The sequence below is a fragment of the Taeniopygia guttata genome, chromosome 10, assembly GCF_048771995.1.
Source record: "Taeniopygia guttata chromosome 10, bTaeGut7.mat, whole genome shotgun sequence".
Lineage (NCBI taxonomy): Eukaryota > Metazoa > Chordata > Aves > Passeriformes > Estrildidae > Taeniopygia > Taeniopygia guttata.
Genome location: NC_133035.1, coordinates 17936709 through 17953745, shown reverse-complemented (window position 1 = coordinate 17953745; position 17037 = coordinate 17936709). Strand labels below are relative to the sequence as shown.

General features: G+C 43.5%; 1 protein-coding gene across 5 annotated transcripts in view; it reads right to left on the bottom strand.

The window, feature by feature from the left end:
- Positions 1-17037, bottom strand: part of LRRK1 (leucine rich repeat kinase 1) — a 73152-nt gene that overhangs the window by 50058 nt on the left and 6057 nt on the right. For 4 of the 5 annotated variants that reach the window (XM_072933985.1, XM_030281643.4, XM_030281640.4 and 1 more), the window contains 3 exons: positions 3559-3722; positions 2485-2656; positions 146-325 (listed from right to left, as the gene is read on the bottom strand). In XM_072933985.1, coding sequence (XP_072790086.1) covers positions 146-325; positions 2485-2656; positions 3559-3722 — 516 coding nt within the window. Of the gene's footprint in view, positions 1-145; positions 326-2484; positions 2657-3558; positions 3723-8445; positions 10686-17037 lie in introns of those variants that run through there. The other variant, XM_030281642.4, reaches the window with a different exon arrangement.

Sequence of the window (17037 nt, the reverse complement as noted above, 5' to 3'; positions counted from 1 at the left end):
TCAGAGCCAACTTTACTTTAATTCATCCTGCTGGAAATCCAACTCCAGACAAGCCATGGATACCATCCTGCGTGTGAACAGCTCAGCCCATTCTTTGAAGACCTGGCAGAAGAGGGGCAAAACGTGGAAGCTTGCAAATACAGACCTGCCTTTATAGCAGCGTAGAGGGGAAGGCGGATGAGGACGGGGAACTCGTTCCTCCTGACTGCACAACTCTCTGGGTCAGCACTGTAGGCACGGATCAGGAGCTTGACAATGTCCAAATGGCCCTGCTGGCAGGCTATGGCCAGCATCCAGTTCAGGAGCTGCTGGCAAGTATTAGGACCTACCAAAAACATACAAAATGTGACTTAGTTGGTGCCACGGGGCTGTGATGTGAGAGGATTTGGGACAGGGTGAAGCTCCTGATGACAAAAGGAACAGATTCCACTGCAAAAGTGTGTCAGAAAAGGGTCTTAAGATGATCAGGCACAAAGTTTTCAGCTTTGCTTAACTGTTGTTCTTTACCCACCCAGCCAATGGGTAAAATGTTTTGTCTGTCCCTGACCTAAGCATTCATAAGGCAGCAACATTAGATCCAAACACTTGAGACTGGTCACTTCTTCCAAGTTCATGAGAGGGGATACAAAGAATGGGGAAAACCAGGTAAGCTTTCATGTTACTGGATGAATTAAAAAAAAAAAAAAAAAAAAAAAAAAAGCTTCAGTCAACAAAAAAGGAATTGTTTTAGCTTGTTTTTGCTTCAACCTGAAGTCTCCCACAAAAACTTTCATTTCCCCTCCAAGTATTTCATTTCAGGTCAATTCTTTACTATTAATTCATAGTAAAGTCAGGCAAATGTAATTTAAGGCTAAAAACTAAAACACCATGTTCTGATTTTTGCATTAATTTGCTGATGTTTTAGTCATTCTCAAACTGCTTTTTGTTTTCAGAAATAACATTTTCCTGTAGAACACCACTTTCCTCTAGGTGTGACTAATTCTGTAACTAAATACCCAGGACAGAATTGTTTCTGCTAACAATAAGCAGTCCCCAAATCTCCCCTGATTCCCAGTAATACCTCCATATACTTTACAAATTCACATCCTGTCTGAAACACTTACAAGAACATCCAAGTTTTACATGTCAAGGCTTTTTTGCAGCTTATCCATGTGGAAATTACATCTCTCTTTGCATTCTTAACAACTCCACTAAATCCCTCATCCTCCTGCTACAAAAAATGGGCTCCACTTAAGCTGTAAGCCACAAGTAGTTCTCACCGTTCCAGGGAGAATCACTGCAGTGCAAAAGCCAAATTACAAATTTAGGCAATTTATACCTAAGCCCTGTGATTGGTTTCTCTGTAACTTCCCAAGAAAACAGCTGGAAGGTCCTGCATTAAAATTTCTGGAAGCTGCTGTTTGTACAGAGCTCCTCCCCTGACCCCCCCGAAGCAAGAGTTGGAGAGAATTTGGTCACTTCTAAACTGAGCTAAATTTCCAGAAACTACTTAAGTCACTTTTCATTACTCAGTGTATTATATTAATATAATTTAATTTTTGCTACTAGGTTACTCAGCTTCCTTTCTGGCTGAAGGTAATATTGCATTTAATTGCATCCCCCAAACTGGAACATTTATTTTGCTTACCAGTGCTCCAACAGGACACCAAATAAGCAGGTTTCCCAACAGGTTATTCCTGTTCTCAGTGAGGCCACTGGCAACAATTTAGTCCCAGTGAGGAGCTAGACCTATATTCAGGTTAAATATTGCAGAAGGCAGCTTAGCTCTTGTGTTACTACAGTGTTCGAGGTCAAGGATTTACCCCAGATGTTCTGGAGGACCTCTGGACCCCAAATGCATGTAAGGTCCCAGGGAGAAGCATCTGCCAAGCTCACAGAACACTGAGAGAGCAACAGGGACCCAAACACAGCTCCTGGTCCTGAGTCAGAGCTGTGCTCTGCCCCCCACCCCTACTGCTACCTTAGGAATCGTGTCTGAGTCAAAATACTGTCCCTGATCCAAAATAATTCCTATAATAAAACTTAAGTAAAATATAATTATTATTCTAAAGAAGGAATTCCCCTGAAAGTCAAAACAAAATGTCAAGCAAAGAACAAAGTGGGTGCCAGCTGTGCACCCAAAGTGTCCCTGACCAGTCAGGCCACTCTGTGCCAGCACCACTGAGACTGTTGGATCAGCAGTGGGATGATGCTGCATCCTGGAAATCCCCTAATCTCACTGTAGGGTCTGGGATGTTACCCAGCTGTGAGGCCTGACAGGAATGAACTGTCTCAATGGCAGCTTCCTCCACTTCCAGCCTGCAAACATGGAATATTTTTATGTATGTGTTTCTCTTCTCCAGGGCGAAAGTTTCCTTCAAGCACAGCAGAGATCTGATCCCTCCGTGCACTTTCCCATGGCTAAACCCCTCCCTTCCCAAGGAATGCCAAAAACCCCAAATGCCTGAAAAACCCGAGGAGAGGCAGGGTCAGCCCAGGGCTTACCACGCAGGGAATCCAGCAGCTCTTTCACGATGTCCTTGTGCCCAAAATACGCAGCCACCACCGCTGCATTGTCGTCGTTGGGCTCTGTTGGTAACACCACCAACGCCTCCTTCAGCAGGTACCTCACTGCCTGCAGATCCCCATATGCTGCTGCAATGCCTAAAAGCTGACACTGGTGAAGGAAACACAGCAGAAGAAACTCTCTGTTAAAGGCAGCAGGCAGAGAAAGAGCATTTCTAGGGCTGGATGGGTTTATTTGTGCCCACGCCAAGGCATGTCCACTGTCGCCGTGGTTAATTGGGAATGTCATAAACACTAGTGGCCATTGTAATCACTGTTGATAAATTTATTATTTTAATTTGTTGGGTTTTGTACTTTAGTTTTTTTAATGGTTTTTCACATAATTTGTTGGTGTTTGTATTTTAGTTTTTTGTATTGTTTTTTGTATTGTTTTTGTATGGTTTTTCACATAAGTGCCTGAGGCACAGAACAGTGAGTATAAACTCATTTTTCATGGACCAACAGAAAAAGCATTTGCACAGCTCAGCTGCAAAATGCAGTATTACCTGTTATGAAGATGGCCACTGTGGTTGGACTTGACATGCAGGGACCCTCCCAAAACACCCACATCAGCTCTGTGCAAAGAGCAGGTTCAAAAGGCAGAGCAGTGCAGAAGGTGGCACAGAGTTTGTGATAAAATTCCACACACAGGCAGTAAAATCTTCCCAGGAGGCCACTAACCATCTTTGCACTGATGGGGGAATACATTTTTTTGGTAGGTCTATAAACAGCTTCCTTTTTCAGGGAAAAAATGCATTTCCCTGTTTTGGTGACCACAGCAGCAGCACCCCTTCTCACACAGCCTGTGTTCCTACAGACAGTGCTCCCTGTGGTCTGTCTCATCGTCCTGATCTGTGTTTTCAAGGGCAAACAGAGTCCCTGAGCATGTTTCTGCGGGGTCCCACACAACCAATTGGATTTTCTCCATGAAAAAAACAACAGAAGACAGTAGCATCTTGAAATTCTGGCATCTTTGCCAATAAAATCTGAGAGAGAGCAATAACCCAACCCAACCTTTTCCACTTGCAGCGCAGTCTCCTCACAGGACAACCTAATCAACTCTTGGGCCTTGCTGGTATCCCCAGCTTTGTAGGCATCCTGGATGCTTTCTGTCACAGGGGTCTGGGTGACAGAGACATCGCCACTTGTGGACTGTTTGCCACCCATGTCCACAGTTCCTGCAGGAAAAACAGCAAAGAGAAGTCAGGGAGAAGCACCTGCTTGTCACCCATGCACAGCTGCAAGGTCAGTGAATCCTGGGAATAAAAGAAGTTGGTGATTTTCAGTGGAATTATTTATTTCATGCAATTAAAAAAAAAATAAAAAGAGCCTGATAAAAGGAAAGTGATAAAATGCTAAAGTACTTCCCAACAGGGACATGAAACTGAGAGGGACAGAGTTCCCCAATGGCTCACAGAGGTGGTTTCCAAAGGAAGGTGTGGAAGCTCACACACAGGAACCTTCATCTGCCTGGCACACTCCTCCTCCTGCTGAGGAACCAGGGAAGAGAAGGAATTGCATGGGACTGGTACCTGCAGGAATTCTGACAAAGTCAGGAATTTGAAAGGCAAATCTAGCATTACTGGCCTTGCTTTAGTCACACTTCACTCCTGACAACAGCCTGATAAAATCCCACTGTCCTCCAGAATTTTCAATCAGAATTTTAGGCACCTCTACAAGTGTAAAATGAAAGAAATTGGAAATATTTACTCTGGGAAAAAAAAAAAAAAAAAAGGTAAAAGGAGATTTTTCAAGATGCCCAGTGTCACCTTAATCAATTCTGAAGAATCTCCTAGACCAGACTTTCTTTTCCTAAATGGTGTTGGGAGCCAGAAGAGATTTTAAGTGTCAGAGATTAAAAGCTGCAGCCATTAGAGAAAGGCTTTGGTGGGTGGCTAATGAGGCAGGCAGGAAGTCTCACACCCAACCATTCCCCAACTACCAGTACAGGGAAAGCTGCATTAAAGTCACAGAAATACAAGATGTTTCCAGGTCCACTCCTGAACAACAACCAAGACAGAGGAAGAAAGCCTTTTCTACTTGAAAACAAAATGTATTTTTCCTGTTAAAATATCATTCATTATTATTGCTTATTTGCAACTGGTTAAATACAGCATTTAAGCCCACAGTTCTTCACATGTATTAACAAGGATTTATTTATTTTTTAAAATAGTCACATATGTCATGCAGGGCCTAGTTTAATGCAGCCTGCAAAGAGAAGTAAATTTGGAGCAATCTATAACTGTCAGTAAATATCTTTGAATAAAGCAGTCTGAATCACCAGTAGGTTCTGACTAACACTTCTCATCAATTATTTAAACAAGGCTCAAATCACTCAGTCATCGGAGATGGCTCCAGAGCTTGGTGCCATTAGAAGTGTGCCCTCACCAATAACCTTTCCCAGATGATGCAGAACCTGTGAAGGACAAGGAGCAGAAATCAAGGCCCATGAAAGTGGGATTAAATTACAGCACAATAAACAGCATCTCAGAGTACACATTAATGGTTCTAGTGCTTCCATAATTCTGTAATTTTAGGGAGTACTTGGGAAAATAAATTCTTCCTGCATTTGGATCAGTAAGAATATCCCATATGATTTAATCTTCATTTTCATGGACACCAAAGATAGGAAAAAAATATTCTTAGGCAAGTGTATTTAAAAGATGATAGAAGGGAGAACTTTAGAGCAAAGTAGTTCTCCAGTCAAAACAACTCAGAACTGGACTAAGAAATTTCAAGAAGTACAGATCCAAGCAAACACTGCAGTTACTGGAATAAGCAGCCTCCCCACTTGGCACCCTGTGATGAAATCCTGAACCTAGAGAGAAGCTCTGGAATTCCCCTAGGAGGAAAAAATGCCTCACATCAGAGATACAAAACAGCTGGAAAGCTCCTCAGCTTCCTGCTCAAGGAGGCCAGCAGACCAGGGCTGACAGAGCAGAGCACAGAGCAACTTCAAGCTGCTTCCTAAAAATTGCAGAAAGGAGGGACAAATTTTACTCAATTCCAGCCTCAATCCTGATTTTGGGGACTGTTACTCAAGGCCCACACCTGCAGCAACTCCAGATGTAAAAGCACATCCTTTCTGCCAAAGGACTGAGCAGGACCATCTCTCTTTGGTTTTAAATCATGGCCTGGGAGGGTGGAGATACAAGAATCTCAGGGTCAGAGACTCATCAGATCCTGGTGTCACGTTCCCCTCGAGCAGAGAGGTCTCCAGCCACCCTGCCACAGACAGAACTCTCCTTAAAGGAGCATTTTCCACCTCTCCTGCTGGAGCTGCACCACTCCAACAACCACAAGAAGGGTCACAGGGTTGTAACTGATGGAAGGAGGAACTCTGTCTGCTTGACCCAAATCCCAAAACCACTTCTGTGTTTTGCCAAATGACTACTTCACAAAATAACTCAGCCAATGTGTTGGGCTTCCCCTTACATTTTTGGGCCCCCCAGAATTTCTGAACTCCTTTGTAGTGCAATGGCTCAGTCACAACCCCGGTGCCACCAGCACTGGAAAAACATGGGCTGGCCATGAGTTTGGTGCAGAATTCTGAGATCTCCAGGAACTGGAAGGTCACAACTGGCTCTATGGAGTTTATTCCCAGAAGAATCTTCAGTATATTCATTTTAGTCCTTAAACTCAATTTCAGTCTTGTTTTAGGCAAATTTGTATTGATCAAATCAAAACTGCTCAGTTTTGAATATCTGGACATTCATCAAGTAGAATTTAATAACGGTTTCACTGAGTGTAAGAGATCTGGGCAATTCTAATGTTTGAAACTAATATTTTTATATTAAATATTCTTGGCAGCAAGATAATGCTACCCATCTCTCAAATTTCTTACACCAAAACTTCCTTCTATGATTCCATTCTGCAGGGTAAATTGACCTCCTGCCTTAGGCCTGAGGGAAGAAGCTGCCAAAGGTCTCCAGCAAGAAACAGTCCTTGTGACTATCAACTGAAAGACTGAAAAGAGCAAAACTGGGGAGATACAGATAAAAAAGTTTGCCCTTAACCAACAGCTGTACTCACATGGTGTTGTCAGATTTGAGTAGACCTTTCAGAGGTTAAATGAGAGAAGGTTGGCTATCCATTCCCAAATTCCCAAAAAGTACAAATGCCATCCAAGGCAAAGCTAAACATCTCAGCAACAAAATTACCCAGTTCACAGAAGACTTCCTGGTGACTTAGTAAATGATATACTGGCTTCTGAAATACTATGGCAAATTAAGAAGCTGCATGTTCTATAAGGTTAATTTATACTCAACAGTGGGGGGAAAAGAAACAAGAAAAACTACATTTTACTGACTAAAGGCTGGTTTATTTCTACAAGATGCATGACTGACCTATCATCAGCAGTGGCATTCATGTAGGCTGGGAATAAAGTTTTGCCAATACATGCACCAGCCATTTTTAGCAGAAATCTGGGCCGAAATCCAAAGAAATTCTGCTCTGCTTTTAACCTCATATGTCTCCTGCTCCTTGCCTGAGCTCTTCATGGCTCTCCTGTCAGAGTCACCTCACTCACACCCAGCCTTGAGCAATGTGAAAAATAGGAAAGCAATACTGGAGCTCAATAACATTGAACCTCTGGTTTTGGATTTGATTGTGCAACATGCTGAGCATTTGAGCCCAGATGCAGAAAAGGGTTTTTAATTCTTAGATTTTATGGATTTAGGAACCAGCTCGTGCACGTTGCACAACGGGGTCTGCGTTCCTGCACAATGCACATCCTGTGTGCAAGGGATGATATCCCAGCAGGACTTCTTGGATATTCCTGTACTATCCAAGAAACTCCAGAAACTTTACACACCCGGTGCCATCTTTTTTAGTTTCTGCTTTATGGCACACAGATCTGGGCAGTTCCTGTGCTGGCACAGGTTCCTCTGAGAGCACTGCCATAAAGCAGCACCAAAAAGCAGATTAATGAAGCCTATTTGAATTGAGGAACCTGTGGGTTTTTTAACTCTAACACCTCTGAACATCTATGAAAACAAAGCCATGGGGTTTAGTCCTTAATATGCAGCCTCTACATCTCTGCATCATATTTGTTTAACCTCTCCATAGATCCACAACTTCTTTTCTTTCCTTGCTTTCTACTAAAAAAGCTGTAAGCGAACCCAGGGCTGTTTGTGAGGGGAAAAGGGGAGGCATCTGCTGACACTAAAATGCATCTATTCCTGGCACAACAGCTTGTACAAAAACAACTAACTTTGGAATTATTTCTCTCTTCATTTCAATGATTTATGCTTTGGAAATATTTTTTATGTTTAGCTTTGCTGTAACAACCCTTTATAAAAGCTAAGGGCAAGTCTAATTTTCTTTTAAAAAATATCCCAATGAAACCATAGGTTATCAATAAAAAAAGCAATGTTATTTTATTGCCATTAAAAGGGCACAAGGCATCAATTTTAAAGTGCAACAGACTGCTAGTCCAGCTCAGAGAAACAAAATAAAAATAAGCCTTTTTAGTAATAAAGAGTACCACGAGAATTTTAGGGTCATGTGTAGTTAGACCCTGTCACAGGCCTTATTATTACAGCAGGTGAAAAAAACCCTCTGAAATTCCTAAATTGACAGTATGCCATTAGTAAAAGGGGAGGGTTTGCAGATCAGTGCTGTGAATCAGCAAACAGCTGCATAACAAAGCAGCACAATGCACAGATGATTATTGTCTTTACAGCCCAAATCACTGCATCTCTGACACATAAACTCACAAGAGTTTGTAAATGCCACATTAGGCCCTTCTATAACCAGCAGATCTAACCAGCAGCTAGGTAGGATATTTTTATTTAACAGAGGAAGATATAAATTAGATGTTCTGCCCAGGATAAATCAGGAAGGTAACCTCCTCCAAAACCAGCATTACAATAATAATACAACTTGAAAACTGCTACTGACCTTGTCATAATGTGTGCAGGTATTTCCAGAGCCGGGAGCAATCAAGCTGATGCTTTAACACAGCATCCCCCACTGCGATGCCCAATCCAGCTGTTAATTCCTGGGACTGATAATCACCCACCTCTGCTCCAGCACCAGCAGCTCCTGCAGTGGCCACTGGATGGAATGGCTGGCTGCTCCTTTGTCTGAATTAACTACCACAGCTTAGCCTTGACAGATATTTTCATCTCCACGTCCCATTACAGTGAAATCCAAGCCTCTGGTGCAGAGGATGTGGGGATGGGGGTGGGCAGGGAGGCTGAGCTCAGACATTAATTCCTCAACAGCACCAGATGGCTACAGCTAACCCTCACCAACCATTTTGACTTCTGAGCACTGCCACTGCACAGATAAAAAATGGAACAGGGATGAGGTTGAAGATGTGCTGAATATTTAAAGCCAACACCTCCAAAAACTCCAAAACTCACTGGTGTCACTGAACATTTTTCAATACTACTCCACAAAAGCTCTGCCCAGCTGGTTTGCAAAATTAATGGAAAACCATGTTATTTCTGAGTCTCTGCAACAGATTCATGCATCTTGAGCTGCTTTGGAAAACTTCAAGTTAACAAACTGAGCAGCAGCCAACAGGAAGCCTCCAGTGATTTCAAATGATGATGGATCTGCCCTACATTGCACTTTCCAATTAGATAGGTAAGAAAAATTTTTAAGTCCTCTGGAAATTTTTGAGATACTGAAAAATACCATCCCAAACCAGGAAGAAAACCCAAGCCCCTGGGTTCTTCAATAAAAAATAAAGAAATAATTATTTTAGTCAGCCCTAGTGGGTAAAAATGCTTTATAAAGCAAAGATATCTTTTGTGTTCCTTCTCTAATTGGCCAACACTTCAATGTTTCCTTTTTTAAAAAAAGTTAAAAGATTTTGTTCATTCATTTCTTAGAAGATAAAGCCACAGACCAAGATCTTTTGTGCCTCCCACGTGCCCAAATTGCCAGAAGCTGCCTCAAAACAATCCTGCAGCAAGAAGCCAGTGATCTGCTTCAAATTTTATCAGATTTAGGTAAAATACATGTGGCTTAACCAAATCTGCTTTGAAATGTTCCTGTCAGGATTCAAAAGTGGCCAGAACTACCAATAAATCTCCCTGTGAGAAGGCACTGAGAACAAGGTGGTTTATCTGGGAAGTTCCAAAATCCCCACTGGAGAGCCTGTGCCAGAACTGGGTCATGGCCCCTCTGACCCTAATTAATATTTCCCATAAAAAGTGGGATGTGACAGCTTCTCAGGACAGTAGGAGCCCTCCACACACTTTTTCTGCCTATTTCCTGTGGTTCCATTTCCCCCAAACATCCATTATTTCAGCTAATTAAAGGAGTGGCTCTGCACTAAGCTTTGCACTAAGCTCTGTCTGCCAAAGGCACTGGAAAAGATGATGTACTGAACACAAAAGCCACCCACATCTACAACAGAGCTCACAATCAATGCTCACTGCCCCAAAAGGAGACTTAAAACCCCAAAAGAAACCAGATATGGAACACAGATGAATGCTTCAAAGGCAAAAATCCAGTGCTGAAGGGATCTTTTTCACTATTATTGCAGATTTTTGAGAGTGTTTTGAAACTGTATGTGCCAGCACCACACATGCATTGTGCTGATCTGCACTGAACATTTTCCAGCAAGCACCCAGGGCACGCTGACAATTTTAGGTACACTTGTGTCAAGTGAACAATTATCACCAGAATCATTGGAAATTTTCTATTTATAACATTTTTAACCTGCAAGGAAAAAAATCATTTGGTAATGCAAGCCTGAAAGGAAAATATTAAGTCCCGGGTGGAAAAATGCTCTGGATTCCTGCCTTTTCTCTGGGCTCCACAACAGAGTTATGAGAAACAGACGCCTCCAAAGGCTTTAGTTCCACACTTACACAATCATTTTTTCATCATCCAGGATAATGAGGGAAGAGAGAACAGAAAAGCCTCAAATCCTGGTAACACCAAGACTCAGCAGTATCTGGGCAGTGCCAGCACTGCCAGACCTGGGCAGGCTCCTGCATTTGTGTGTGCACCTCCCAAATTCCCGGGACTCTGGGAATTGTTTGTGCTGTCCAAGAAGTTACAATGGAACTGAGCTGGATATTCTTTGCTGAAGTACAAAAGAGGCTGCACAAAGGCACTATAAGGCAATGGGGTCAGAGAGAGCACAAAGAATTACACTGGAATATGAGTGTCAGAACAAACCCCTCACGGCACTGTGCAAACCAGGCTGGAAGTGCAAAATAATCCAGGGTCACTAATGATACCTGCAGCTATCCATGGAAAAGGAACAAGGGGTTGGGACATGTCTCTTCTCAGCAAGAGGACAGGATGTTCCCCACTAGTTGGTTGTGAAGAGCAGTTCCACTTCCACTGCTCTGGGCTGTACCTGGTGGGAGAGGAGCAGGATTCCCTCTGGGCAGGGAAGGAATGGGGCAGGGATGTCCTCCAGCAAGCACAGGGCAAAAACTGGCTCTCACAGAGGGTGAGAATGCCCCCAACCCTCCAGCAATGCCCTCTTTGGGGTGCAAAGCATCAGCAAAGCCCACAGAGAACAGTGATGCTGTTACTTCCACCCCCAAAGAGAAGCTATTGAGAGCTCCAAGTGGCCAGAGAGATGCTGTATTGAAAATACAAATGACTCAGCTCTGGAGTGAAAGTTTCTATTTTTGTTTTTTGGCCTCAGTGATTTGGTTCCCATCCTACAGCTTGAATCATTCAAAAATGTGCTTCTGCAGGCAAGGCCAGCTATGCCACTCTTGCTTTCCAAAATTTAAATTGGAAGATATACATTAAGCATGCAGAAGCATGACAACACTTTTGGATTTTCTTTGTGTCCGCTTCCAGGCACGGCTGGAAATGAAGGATTGTTAAATGGTGAAAGGTGTCTCCAGGGAGACCACTCCTGTCCAACTGAATCAAATATTACAGCCATGAAACCAAACCAAGATTGGATTTCATCTGAAACGTCACAAAATAAAATTTCATGGCTAACTTTCTTCTGAACCTTTTCCTTTTCCCTAAGCTTTCATCAGAAGGGAAAAAAAATCCCACACACCAATGTTTTCTCTCTTTCAGAGAGAAATAATTTGCTCAAAATTCTTCTTCTAAAGAAATTAAAGTATTAATTATTCACCTTGGGGAAGCATTATCTCATGGCCAAGCTTGTGCTTCACATTAGTAACACATGTAAACACCTTCCTTAACAAAAAACACACTCACAGCACTGCAACCCCACTGCTGGTCAAAAATAAGAGCACAAATGCAGCCAAAATCTGTCTCTCCAGAAAGGCAGAAGGTGTAGGAGTGTGACACCAGGACACTGACCCACACATTCCTTCCAGCTACTTTGACTAAAGTTTGGAGAATGAGAGAATATTTTTTAGCAAAAGAACGGATAGGTTCAGGAGATACATCTAAGGGAAGAAGCTTTTCAAGAGATTTGAGGGGGCAAACATCCCACGCAGCAAAATCCAAGCATAGCACATGTTAGACACAGTTCAATGAGCTTCTTTACTGCGCCTGCTTGACTAATAAAATACTCCTTGCTACCCTCACTTCTCATTTATCACTAAGACAACCACTTTGGACCAGTTTAAGTGAAAATGTTGCATGCAGAGAAAAAGAAAATGCAATCAAGATATTGGATATGATTGGCATGAAGAGACTTGAAGGGACAATTTGGCAACAGCAGAGCCAAGGGAAGTGCAGAGCTGGGAAGAGCTCCAGGAGGAAAGGGATGGATTGGTTATTCTGGAAAAGAAAACAAAAAATCCACACAAAACAGTGAAGAAAGTGGGGCTTCACTCCAGCTTCTACTGAACTCGGTGTGAGCACTTCCCACTTCTGACTGTCCTCCCACAGGAGACAGAGAAGATCCTGGTTTCCAGGACAGGCTGGCTCAGAGGGAGGATCACCTGAACAGCTCTGTCTGCAGCAGAAGAGAAACCTGATGGAAAGGCCTCTGCTGTTAGCCCAGACAGCCCCAGAGCTTTAATGGGGCTACCAAAAAAAACCCATAAAACCTTCCCCTGCTTGTGACAAAACCTGCAAGTGGCAGAAATGCCTGCTTTTGCAAGGAGGTATTTTGTCTTCCTGAGAATATCAGCACCCATTTCAGTGAAGGGAGGACAAGGACTCTGCTTGGCAGGCTCCTGTGTCCACGCTGTGACCCCACTGCAGCTCACAGCATTTTTGGATGTCTGCTGCAAGGCAGAGACGGCAAAATGAGGAAGGGCACAGTTCATCCCCTTCCCATCAACCTTGGACAAACTCCAATCCATTGCATCCAAGAACCTGGTCCTATCCATGCAAATGGCTTTGATTTGGCAGCTTTTACTCCCACCCTCCACTGTGAGAAAGGTCCAAGGTGCAAAACATGGGAGAATTACGACCAGGATTACAGGCTCACTTAAGGAGCCAGGCTTTTTGTTTTTCAGGCTATGAGATCTGAAAAGGGATCCTGTCCATTAGTGTTGTAGAAAAAAAATTTAAAATGTTTCTGTTTGATGCAAAAATAAAAGCACTTTCAAAGGCTCTTTCATGTGAAAGACAGAAAGACGTGCAGGCAGATTCTGGAGGAGGTCTTGTCTTCAGCAATTACCAGCTCTTTTTGAATCCTACTCCCCAGACAGAACTTTTATATGAAGTAGATAATTTACACTGCAGAGTGTATAAGCTTCAAACCTTGTGGCTTTTCAATTAAGCAGCAATAACCTCCAGTTCAAAAACTCCTTAACCAAGACAGGAATAAAACAAACAACCCCCAAAACCAATTAACTGCAGGTGAAGCAATTCCAAAGACATACTTGCTTTTAAAGGATTTCATTTTGAGCTCTTCTCAGGTAGGCATGTCAGTTTTCCAAGCAATATTTTGATCATTAAAACAAGAAGTGATGCAATTTCCACAGTGACCACAAACATACCAAGAATATTTGAGCTAAATTTATCCAGACTTCTTGTTTGAGTCACTGCTTTGGTTTGTTATTTTTCCATGATTTTCAGCTATGCACAGAGAGGAGCTGGGGACAGCCTGGGACTGAGTTTTCCCCAGCAGTATCTGAAATGCCAACCTTGATGCCTGGGAGCCACACTTTGACTATCAGAGAGGAAATGAAGCTGCTGCTCCAGCTCCCAGCCCCAGGTTCCTGCTCCTTCCCTCGCCTCCTACCTCCCACTCTTCCTGTGGCAGACTGACCCCTTCCCTCACCCCTGGGTGACTCTAATGGGGCTTGTCTCTGCAGATGAGAAGTTCCTGAAGTTCACCAGGGATCTGCTGCCCTCTCCAACTGGAGAGGGAGAGCCAAAACAGAGAGGATCTGCCCCAGGTTTCCCACTGTGCATCTCTGTGGCAGACCCCAAGTGCTGCCAGCAACACAAACTGCTGACTCCCACAGTCCCTCTGACTGCAGAAGGGATTTTGGAAGGGTGAGAGCCTTTCCTAAAACTTAAAGACTTTTTAAATAGGTCCTCTAAAGTGAGGGTAAGGTACACACTAAAAAACACAGAGACACTTCTGTTGTGAAAATAGCAGCAGCTTATATAAAAGAGCTGCTGCTGTGGTGATACATAATCATGCAAATAAGCAATTGCTGACCCACTAATGAGCACACAGATTTGGATTAAGGGGAGGAATTAAATATCAGCCTGACTTGATGTAAAATCTGAAACAGAACCTATTAAGAGACAGACTCCACGCTTGAGTCACCATCCCCTGGGAGGAGTTAAAACCTGTGTAGATGTGGCACTTGGGGACACGGTTTAAGGGTGGGCTTGGCAGTGCTGGGGGAACACTTGGACTCGGTGACCTTGAAGGTCTTTTCCAGCCTTAAAAATTCCATGATTCTATGATTTTATACAGCAGATTGGGAGCTGAATGGTACAAAATCCATCTCTCCCCCACCATCTGCAATGCAAACAGCTCCTCCCAGCTCGCTGCCTTCTGCAAGCACAGTGCTGACAGCCCCATTATTGATCAGAGCAGTGAAAAACAAACAAACCACAGACTTAATGCTGTAAGGATCCCTGAAGATCCCATTATGTCAGTGCAAAGAATTTAATGGGTTTTGGATAAGGCCCCCATAGGCTCTGGGGAGAATAAAACCCCATAATTCATAGCATTTTCTTAATGCAACTATAAAATCACCTGCAACATCTCTGTCAAAACAGTGTCAATTACAGGCCTGGTAAAGGCTGAGTTGGTGTGAACACTATCAATTGCTTTTTTCCCACTGAAACAGAGGACAGCAGTTCCATGACCCCAGAATCAACCCTCACCTGAAAGCTCCCTCATAAATCACACCTCAGGAACATTGTAAAGAACTCCCTGTGTACAAGTGCTAAGGGCAAAGGATTTTCTTTGCTACCTTATCACCTTATCTTTGGTATTTTCCAGGCTTCTTGATAGAGTTGTCATAAGTTACATTTCAATGTAATACACCACAAATACATTTTAACATGAAGATGTAAAAATAAAGCTGTAAAGCAGCAGATAATTCCAGATGCAGCTCAGTTGAAGATCAATGCTTTACTGCTGCCTGTAAATCAAACTGGCTTTCAGGTCAGACTCTCTGCTCAATTAACTTCCCAAGGTCTTTACTGCACCACTGGCTCTCCCAGCAGCTCTGCCCTCCTTGATACAGCCCTCAAGTTCAAGAGCAGGCTGGCTTTGATGGTTTGTGTCAGGAAAATTGTAAATGCCTCAGCATTCCTTGGCCCTTTTTGACACACAGGTTGGTTTGGAGAGATGTTGTAACACCCAGCTCAGCACAGGAGGGCAGGTTTAACCACAGGCATGCTCAGCTGCAGACCAGCCTTCCGCAGGAGCCCTCGGCCCCTTGTGAGATTGCACCACTTCTGTATGAAGAGTTTATTTAAATATTTAAAAATACACGCCTATTACTGCCTTACTGGTGTACTTCCTATTCCTGCTGAGCATTTCCTACTTCTCCTTCTGCAGGGCACTCTGCAGTGAGACTGATTCACATACAAAACCTGTTCTATTTTCTGCTTTTTTAGCTTATAGGAACCTTTTCAGTCTGCTGTTTGGACTTGAATTTACTCACAGCTTAACAAGCAGGAGGAAAACCAGAAAACCTTCCAGGCTGACTTAGTCTGATTATAGAGAACCTCACACGACTGACACACTCTGCAGCTCTCCAGTGCTCTGTGTGCTCAGTTCACCTCCCAGATCCTCTCCTTGTCCTTCTCACCCCACACTGTCACAAAACACTCAGGGTAATGTTACTACAGGGTGGTGTGTGGATGGAAAAGCAGGGCAGGGGCTGTGAGCAGATTTTCCCTGTTACTCAGTACAACGTGCCCCAAGGCCCAGCTGCTGGTCCTGTCCCCACACATGGCTGATGGGAAGGTTTTAAGGTTTACATGGTGATTTCATGAGGAATAAACTGGTATCAGTGTGCTGATTTTCCATTCCTCCTCTATTCAGCAGGAAAGATTTTTAAACAAAGTTATTCACTCCACCAGCTCCTGCCCTTCACGTTTAAGGCAACAATGGTGCAGAACTGTGAGGAAATCATAGAATCAGAGAACAGGCTGAGCTGGAAGGGACCTATCAGGACCAGTAAGTCCACCTCTGCACATATCCTGCCCTGGTGCCAGCCAAGAGCAAAGCTGGAGGCACAAAGTGTGTCCCAGGAGGATAAACTGCTCCATTTGCTCTCAGCCAACCTTGAAGTGTCACCACTCAAACTGTTGTGAAACTTTCCCTGTAAAATTGCACTTGCTCCTGAGCAGTCCCTCCTGTTAAACAACTCTTTAACTTTTCCAGTTCAACTCTTGCTCACAGCAGAGCCTTTTCCAGGATCCAGGAAGCAGCAGGGCAGGAGCAGCTTTCCCTGTGAGTCAGATCTGAGCTGAGCCATGAGTGGGGTTGCAAAGGTCACTTCCATCGTGGGCAGAGTCTTTCTGATAAAATAGAAAGCCCTGTGAGCTGCAGGGTCACCACAGCACCTGCAAAGCACAGCTTTAGGGGCCTCTGGTCCACTCCAAATGACAGCTCCAGTCCTGTGTTCTGGTTACTTGTCTGGTCCCTTTTCCAGGCACACTGTCCATGTCAATCTGTGCTTCTCTGGACAGTGGGAAGTCACCAAGTTACAACTGATTTGCCTCAAAAGAAGTTGTGAAAGTGCATTTAGTTAATATCTGCAAAGCTACTATAAAGCTCCAGGCAGCTCTCCTTGGCATTGTTGTCCCTAATCATGTAATGTTAGACACCTTCCACCACAACACCCCTCTTCAGGGCTCATTTCTAGATTTAGCAGGGGAGAAGAGACACCCTCTGGCATGTTTGAAAGATAATCCAATCCCACCTCTGAGACACACACCAGTGGCATATGAATGTCCTGTGACTTTGAATAAAATTCCCAGTAAGAAGGAGATAAGCTTTTTAAACAGAAGTACCCTTATGTTTCAGAAGACAATGACTGTTCTCCTACACCTCTGAGGAACTCCTAGAAAACCACGCAAGAATTAAATCCTAGCTATGAAATTTTTTAAGATTCAAAGAAATCAGCCCATAGAAAGGCAAAGAATCTT